The following is a 9,148-nucleotide window of genomic DNA, read 5'->3' on the forward strand; positions in this document are numbered from 1 at the left end:
ACTCCCGTAAAGATTTACACCCTCGGAAACCCTGTACAGGGTCGCTATGGGTCGGACCCGACTCGATGGCACTTAACAACAACAACAACAACCCCTCAACTTAAGCTTTGTTGTTAAGTGCTGTTGAGTCGGTTCTGACACTTAATGACCCTGTGTAAGGGTTTCTGAGGAACAAACAGCTGGTGGGTTTGCACAGCTGACCTTGTGTTTCAAACTGACCTTTCAGTCTAGTGCATGATCCTGCAGCGCCACACAAGGACTTAGCAACTTAAGTTTGGGGACCATTTAAACAACCTAAGTACTGCTTACTCACATTCCACATAACTATAACTGCTGCAATTGTAGAATAAAGTTTGTAACAAAGCTAGGCATTTCTATAGACAACATGACTAACTACCATTTTTAGTGAGAGTTTAATTAGATAAATCAAGAAAGTAAGGCTCCTACTTGTTAATAACAATACAAATGAAGACATACTTATCTGTAATCCAAATAGCATCACTGAAGCAATGGTGGAAAGGACAATGGCTGCTGCAGCAGAAAAACCTTTCATGATGTTGTCTGTGTACTTGACTACAACTGAAGTATAAAGGCCTCCAACACTTGCAAGAACTTGTATACAGAAAGGAAACATTAGCATTCCAGTAAATGAGCCATCCTATAATAGTAAGACAAGTTTCATCCCCAGAGATAACATACTAATTTACATAGAAAATATTGTTTTCCTTAAAAGTAGCCGTTTGAGAATTTGTATTAAAATGGAGTAGTCTATTCCTACATAACATTACATTTCAAATGCCCAGTGGGCTATGTGGTCTACTACTAATTATACACATTTATTGCTAACACATTAGATACTTGTGATTGTGAAGGGGAAATTGCTTTGGGATAACTGTGCCACAAAAGTAAGTCAATAAAACCAGAATTACATTTTCAAACTGGTATTCATAGTTTCAAAGCAATATCAAAACACAGCAAGGGCTTAAAACGGACATCTAACTTTAAAAATAGGGAAGGAGGAGGGATCTACCCAGAATCTTTAATTCCCAGATACTTACAGATAACGAACCAGACGTAATATGTGTAACCATAGAAAAATCCTTTTTCTTTAATTTCATCTCCATCTGACAAGTAGACGCCAACTAATGTTACAACAATCCCTGATAGATACATTTGAATATTTCTCACCCAAAGGGAAGTGTCTGAACTTTTTAAAACTTTTTCAAAATACACTCCTGAAACAAAATTAGATATGCAAATATGAAGTTAAATGAAGATAACAGAAACTAACTTTAAGTGTTTCTGATTTAGAATAACCTAGGAAATAGAAGGTATATGATTTAGGGACAAACATTCTTTAGGTTAATTAAATATAAATTTTAGGTTGTAACATGGCATACTGAACATCAATTTGCATTTTTACAGATCACAGCAATAGAATAAGGAAATTTTTTAAAGTCCTGTTTAATAGCAGACTGTTATGTAATTAGTAAGAATAGTTTTTGCCTATATTGTAGCAGTAAGATGGATCACAAAAGCTCTGTGTACTACTTAACGTCACTAAAAGACTTACTTTTAGTCAGCTTGAAAACTATACTATTAGAGTGAACTGCTTTAATCAAACGTCTAATATGTGTCTAGTAATGAACTTTGCAAAAAATACTTCATAATCACCACTTCGAATTTTTTCAGAAAAAAAAAAAAAACAAGATAAAATTTAAATAGAACTTGCTCATTTTCCTTTAAAGCAGGGCTCCAAAATCAAGTTCATGTACAATTTCAGAAGGGCTATGAACTCCCTCCCTAACTAGATAATAAATTTTGTGTGTAATGTGCATTTTTCTAAGGTTGAAGGTCCATAGCTTTTCTCAGTTACTATGATGTCCCCAAAAAGCCATATTCTATTGCTTACAATAAATGATAGGTTTAACAAGGATGTTAAAGATTTTGGTTATAAATATTATGTTAATTAGAGACTTAGAACTGTCTATAAAATGTTTACCAACTGAAAATTCTAAGGAAAAACAAGATTGTTTTGACTGGAAAGAGCCAGAAAAAAACACAATAGCTATTCCTATTTTCTACCTTTGATTTTACCAACTGGAAAAGCTACTTAACTATTTAATGCTTACTCACTACAAGCATAGAAGGCTATTAAGCCACCCATTCTTCCCTTAATTGTGCATTGAAAGACTTAACCAAATAGAACATTGGATGCAAATATTTAATTGTTAAAAAATGATGCTAAAAATCAAATAGTGTATTTGGGGGGGAGGATCAATTGTTAATAAATTTGCTAGCTACTAGGAATAAGTTTAGCATAATGCTATCATTAATTGTTGTTAGGTGCCATCGAGTTCAGTACCGACTCATAGTGACCTTATGCATAGAAGGAAACACTGCATGATCCTGGGCCAACCTCACTATTGTTGCCACGCGTGAGCCCACTGATGCTGCTGCCACTTTGTCAATCCATCTCACTGGGGGTCTTCCTCATTTTCTCTGACCCTCTACACCTTACCAAACATGATATCCTTCTCCAGCGACTGGTCCCTCCTGACAATGTCTATTGTATGAGACAAAGTTTGGCCATCCTGGCCTCCAAGGAGCACTGTGGCTGCACTTCTTCCTACACAGATCTGTTGGTTCTTTTGGCAGCCCATAGCACTTTCAAAATTCTCCTCCCACACCGTAACTCAAAAGCATCAATTCTTCTACGGTCTTCCATATTCACTTTTTTGTCGTTATTAGGTGCCATCAAATCAATTCCAACTCATAGCGACCTTATGCACAACAAAACAAAACACTGTCCAGTCCCTGTGCCATCCTCACAATCATTATTAAGTATGAGCCCATTGCTGCTGCCACTGTGCCAGCTAATCCATCTTGTTGGGGGTCTTCCTCTGACCCTCCACTTTACTTAGCATGACCTCCTACTCCAGGAACTGGTCCCTCCTTATAATGTCTGAAGTATGTGAGATACGGTGTGGCCATCCTAGCTTCTAAGAAGCATTCTGTCTGTACTTCTAACAACACAGATTTTTTCATTCTAGCAATCCATGGTACTTTTAATCTTCTCCAACAACATAACTCAAATGCATCAGTTCTATGGCCTTCCTAATTCACTGTCCATCTTTCACGTGCATATGAAGTTACTGAAAACACCATGACTTGGGTTAGGCACACCTTAGTCCTCAATCTGATGTCTTTTCTTTTGAACACTAAGCAGATTTGCCTCATACAATTCATGGCTTGAATTCTCGATGGCTGCTTCCATGAGTGTTGATAGTGGATCCAAGCAAAATGAAGTCTTTTGACAACTTCAGTCTTTTCTCCATTTATCATGCTATTTATTGGTTCAGTGGTGAGGATTTCTGTTTTCTTTACATTTAGGTGCAACCCATATTGAAGGTTGTGGTCTTTGATCTTTATCAGTAAATGTTTTAAGTCCTCTTCCCTTTCAGCAAGCAAAGTTGTATCATCTGCATATCACAGGTTGTTAATGAGTTTTCCTCCAATTCTAATGCCACAGGCTTCATATAATCCAGCTTCTCAGATTATTTGTTCAGCATACAGACTAAATAAATATGGTGAAATAATACAACCCTAGTGCACACTTTTCCTGATTTTAAACCATTTAGTATCGTCTTGTTCTGTCTGAACACAATCAAGTGTTCCATGATACTCATTCTCTGCATTATTCATAGCTTGTCATGATCCCCACAGTCAAAAGCCATTGCATACTCAATAAAGCACAGGTAAACATCTTTCTGTTTTTTTCTGCTTTCAGCCAATGTCCATCTGACACCCGCAGTGATATACCTAGGACCATGTCCCTGTCTGAATCTGGCTTGAACCTCTGGCAGTTCCTTGTTAATGCTGCAGTTGGTTTAAAATTATCTTTACTTAGCTACATATATTCCTAAATTTAGATTTTACCCGTGTCTTATAAAATATTTTGTTTACAAGCAATATTTCATTTCCCATATCCAGTTGGATTTCATAGTAAAAAATAAAAACTACTAATTCTTGGAATAGCAAAAAGAAAAGATAATGAAAATTTACAGCTAAAACTAATATACTTTTTACTGGTGTGGCACTGTTGGATAACCACTGGATTGCTAAGCATGAGGTTGGCAGTTCAAACCTTCCAGACACTTCTTGGAAAACCTATACAGGGTAGCTATGAGTTGGAACTGACTCCACTGAACAACAATAAAAAGAGCTTACGTTTTTCTGTTGGAACTATTTCCAAACCACAAATTCATTTTTCATGTTACACTTAGGGTTCACACTTCCTTGACTTTTCTTGATTCACTGGAATACTGCCTGACCTGACACATGTGACCTCAGTTGCCACTACTGTTTTTGGTTACTGGTTTTATGTTTACCTCCTCCTTTTTTGGCTGTTACTTTTATGAGTTTAATTTTGTGAGAGACTCCTCTCCTCCTCCTACCTTTGCACATGATTCATCATCTATTGAAGCAGAGGAAGAACTTGTGCTCATCAAGGAAAAGCATATTGAACTGCTAGTATCAATAACTTAAAGCAGCATGTTCTAGCTTCAGCATAGCACTATTTCCAAAGAAAGGAAGTAAATACTTGCCCTTTCTGACAGCTAATTTCCTCCATTTTCTCTGAAATGTTTTTGCACTTTACTACTACTGGGTTTTTTGACTGAACTGTGGATGGTGAAGACTAGCAAAAGTATATTGTATAACTGCAATGTACCACTAAGGACTGAGGTCTGAACTGAGTTTAACACTGCCACAAATTTACTAGAAAAACAGCTGACACAAAACTAAGTAACTACATACAAGTAAGAAAATAAAGCTCCAAAGAGAAGAAAACTGTTATAATAAAGCAAAATAAACTAGATCCCTTCTTTAAAGTTTTATGTTTTCAAAAACTTTGAAAGCAGAATAAAATGGTTTTATGATTTACCTGCAAATCCTGAGCATAATACAGCAATTGCTATGGCGCCAAACCCCAATAATGGATTCTGTTCCACCTGTAATATTAATTTTGTAAGTTATTTTAGTAGCTAATGATAACATTTATCTAAGAGACCAAACAAATGAAAAGCAAAAATCTGCATTACATATATACATGGGATTAAATTAACAAAAGAAACGAGAAGTGAGTTAGGAAGCTCAGGGGGCAGTGGATTTATTTTAGCAGTGGAGAATCTTTTGGAATAGGAAGGTGAAAATGGTTACACAAACTGTAATAATGTAATCATTGTCACTGAACTGTGCCTATAGAAATTGTTGAGCTGATGTATGCTTTGCTGTGCACATTTTCAGCAACAAAATTACAATAAATTACTTTTTAAATTCTGTTCTACTGAAGCTATGTCCTATATCAAACAAAAGAAAGACTACCAGAGAAACTAACTGAATCCCTGGATTTAAAAGTATGCCCCACAAATCACAGCCACAGTAAATGCTTAATATATTTATCATCATGTGTACCTCTTATCCCCTAATACTGTTTCCTACCTTATAATACTGGCATTAGTCCTAGTCATTTGCATAGTCAGCTGCTTCTTAATTTTACTTACTGGTACAACTCTAACTTGAGTCTTTATAGCATCATTCCTGAAAATGATAATAGTTTATCTTGTTTTATTAACTGGTGGTGGTGGGGCAGTGGTGATGTACACAAGTAAACATGTATAGGGTTTCCGAGGCTGTAAATCTCTATGAGAGCAAAAAACCTCATCTTTCTCCCGCGGAGTACCTGGTAGACTCGAACTGCTGATCTTGCAGTTAGCAGTCCAACATGTAACCCACAACACTAACAGGGCTCCTTAAAAAGTTGCTGCTTTGATGCAACTTTTGCAGAAAATTCTTGAAAAGTTCTCATCAAAAGAAGTACTGACTTTTAAGACTCTGCTTTGTTGAATTTTTATCAAAGACTTTTAGCATAATTACAATGTACCAAATATATGTTGTTATACTCTAAATGAATAAAGAAATCAGTGTAACTAACCAATGACATCAACAATAAATTCTGATTTTTCATGTACTTACAAAAGAACTAAATTTAGTGTATACAATCTAGAGGCGTATAACCAGACATTTAAGTACAGTATCAAGAAATTAAAAACTCAGAATAAACAGAAGCTTGCAAAAGTATTTTAAAACACTAAAGAGAACTTTTAGAAAGGTATTCAGTTCAGTAAGAAAATAGAATGTTTCTTGGGCTAGAAAATATATTGTTAGATGGCAGAAAAATAGGATTATCCATTTCCAGTTTCTAATTTCTTTGTGAAGAGCAGTATTTCTTTAAAAAGGTATAACAAGCATACTTACAAGAGAATTAATGTTCAAGACTTCTGGTTTGTTATTACAAGAATATCTAGCTAAATGAAATAAATTTAAAAGTCACTTGACGAAGGAAAATAGCAAATTAGAACATTAGAAAATTTGCCAGAAAACTTAAGTTGAACAAATACTGTCCTGATTTTCAAAAAAGCATAGGGAAAGAAACTACAGAAATTACAGTGGTCTAGAACACAAGCTCTGGAGCCATGCTGTCTGGGCTCAAGCGATATGACCTTCAACAAGCTACTACCCTTTCTGTACATCAGGTTCCTCATCCAAAAATAGAACTAAAACTAGCAGCCTGCCATTACTGCCCATTTGGATCACAGACTCAGTAAAAAAAATCCTAATCAAGAAAGAGAAAAATGCAGAAGAGAATTTCAAATTCTGGAATCAGACTTTCTGGAGTCAGAGAGGCTAGATGAACCCTGACACTACTGCCCTAAGAAAATAGTTAAACTTTAAACCAAAAACAACCCCTTTAGTCTTGAACACTGCTATTTTAAAGAACTATGTATATGGAATAAAATTTACAACAGTAACTTGAAAGGTTAGAGAAGAAATTTAGGGAGCAGTGAGTTCATGTAGAGTATGAAAGAATAATTCAGAAAAGAAGGGTGGGAATGCACAATGTGAAGAATGTACTCCATGTCACTGAAGTTTACATGTACAAACTATTAAACTGGAGGATGTTTTGCTTAGGTATATTTTTCATCATTTAAAAACTATAAGCCTCATATGATTATTACACAGATTATTATTGTAGGCTTATGAGAGTTAATGGAGTCCTGGTGTGGCACTGTAGGAGTAGCACTGGACTGCTAATCACAAAGTTGGCAGTTCAAACTCACCAGCATGTGAGTGAGTTATCTTAGAAGAAGAGCAGATCCTCCAGCCTGTCAAGCCTTCAGTTCACCTCACCCCTAGCTGATACTTTGCCTGCAATCTTGTAACTGACCCCAAAGCAGAACCATCCAGCTAACTTGCCCCTCAATTTTGTTTACAAATTTATTAAATAACAACAACAAAAAATCAAGCTAGAAATGGTGAAAAGGTATAGCCACAAAACTCTGGTCCCATACTGTTGAAAATTTCAGTAAAGACACAGAAGAACTACTTGTCAAATCTACCAAGGAAAAGCTAGTAATGGATAAAAATCAGAAAAACCTCAAAAGTTAAACCATGATCCAAAGCTAAACAAGATGAGTTTAGTAAATACCAAAAAAAAATCCTGCACTTTGGTTTAGAAGAAGTTCATGCACAAGACACATTTGGAATAAACTGTATCAAAATTTACGTGAAAAGATATATGGAGTCTCCCTAGCTTATGACCATCCAATGAATATTCAATTTACATATAACTCCTTATGAAGCAATCCCTGTAAAGTCTATTATATTAAAAATTTTAGGTACACACAATAGTTCTTAATAACAGAATAATAACAGACAGAAACTACTTTGCGATGCACCAAACATTATTACTGTATTACTATGTTAAAAAGGAGCTCTGGTAGCATAGTGGTTACCAATCGGGCTGTGAACCTTAAGGTCAGCAGTTCAAAACTACCAGCCACTCCGCAGGAGAAAGATGAGGCTTTCTGCTCCCATCAAGATTAACAGCCTTGGAAACCCTAATACAGGGTCATTATGGGTCAGAAGCAACTCAACGGCACTTAACAACAACTATGTTAAAAGTGTTTAGTGTATCTGGAAGTATTTCTTTAAGATTTTTGATCCACAGAAAGTTACACTATAAACTAAGACAAATATCTAACTAATTGACATTAAAGACAAACCATACCTAACTGTTCTGACTTATGTACAAATTCAATTTAAAGAGAGTCTTAAGAATGGAACTCCTTCATAACACAGGGACTGCCAGTAGTCAATTTTAGAATGGATATCCCCCAAAATATAGTCTTATACGGATCTAACAAGTCTGTTTTATTCAGAACAAAGGAGGTACTTAGCTTTCACACGTAGTCTCAGGCAACATCTGGAAAACGTGTGAAATCCTAAGACTTTCTGAGGAATCAAGGTAGATGAGTGCATCCAGAAGTGAAAATAAGGTGAAGGTTTGGGGCAGGGGATGGGAAATGAGAAGTCAGTCTAGAAACCATATTACAGAAAAATGCATTAGGGTTTAAACGAAGGAAAAAGATGTGATTGTTGTCCTCAAATATTTTAAGGGTTATCATATTAAGCTAGTAGGAATCTTAGTGATTTTGATATGAAGAATAGTGAGAGGCATCCACAAGAAGCTACATTCTGTTTAAGATACAAAATAACTTTCCAGAATGTTCCAAAACTAGGATGAGCTGCCCTATATGCTGCTTTAGCTTACCAACTTTTCACATACATTACGTACGTAAGGAAAAACGATCTTTTCTAATACTGTGATATGTTGCTTAAAACTCATTATTTAACTTTAAAGCTTTTGCCTTCTCTTACAGCAAGAATCATTCCCACCCCCTCCACACAGAGTAGACAGGGATGGGCAACTTGGACATTGGCTACCCAAAATGGGGGGGGAGGGGGGGGGAGGGCTACAAGGGCATGAAGTGACTGGCTTACAAGCTTTCAAGAGGGAACCGAGAGACAAAGGGCCTGGAGGAAGGCAGAATCTCCAGTGAGTAGCACCCAATCTGCCTAGGTGGAGTTGATGAAATGAAATGCAGATGGGTCTCTTGTGATACAATAGTGAATAATTGTTATCAGAACTGATTGTGAAGGTTGGAAATGTAAAGGCAGACATTTTATAGCAAGGAAGGAAGTGATTAACTTTTCAGTCTAGGAGCAGAGGTCCCTAGGACCATCA

The 9,148-nt window shown here is 36.1% G+C and overlaps 1 protein-coding gene across 2 annotated transcripts in view; it reads right to left on the minus strand.

Moving 5' to 3' along the window:
• The window catches only part of SLC35A1 (solute carrier family 35 (CMP-sialic acid transporter), member A1), an 81,670-nt gene that overhangs the window by 2,290 nt on the left and 70,232 nt on the right, over nucleotides 1–9,148 (minus strand). Inside the window, exons 5-7 of one of the 2 annotated variants that reach the window (XM_006870630.1) lie at nucleotides 4,946–5,012; nucleotides 1,059–1,235; nucleotides 478–612 (exon numbers count right to left, since the gene is read on the minus strand). In XM_006870630.1, coding sequence (XP_006870692.1) covers nucleotides 478–612; nucleotides 1,059–1,235; nucleotides 4,946–5,012 — 379 coding nt within the window. The remainder of the gene's footprint in view (nucleotides 1–477; nucleotides 613–1,058; nucleotides 1,236–4,945; nucleotides 5,013–9,148) is intronic. The other variant, XM_006870631.1, reaches the window with a different exon arrangement.

Source organism: Chrysochloris asiatica, unplaced genomic scaffold (assembly GCF_000296735.1).
Source record: "Chrysochloris asiatica unplaced genomic scaffold, ChrAsi1.0 scaffold00146, whole genome shotgun sequence".
Lineage (NCBI taxonomy): Eukaryota > Metazoa > Chordata > Mammalia > Afrosoricida > Chrysochloridae > Chrysochloris > Chrysochloris asiatica.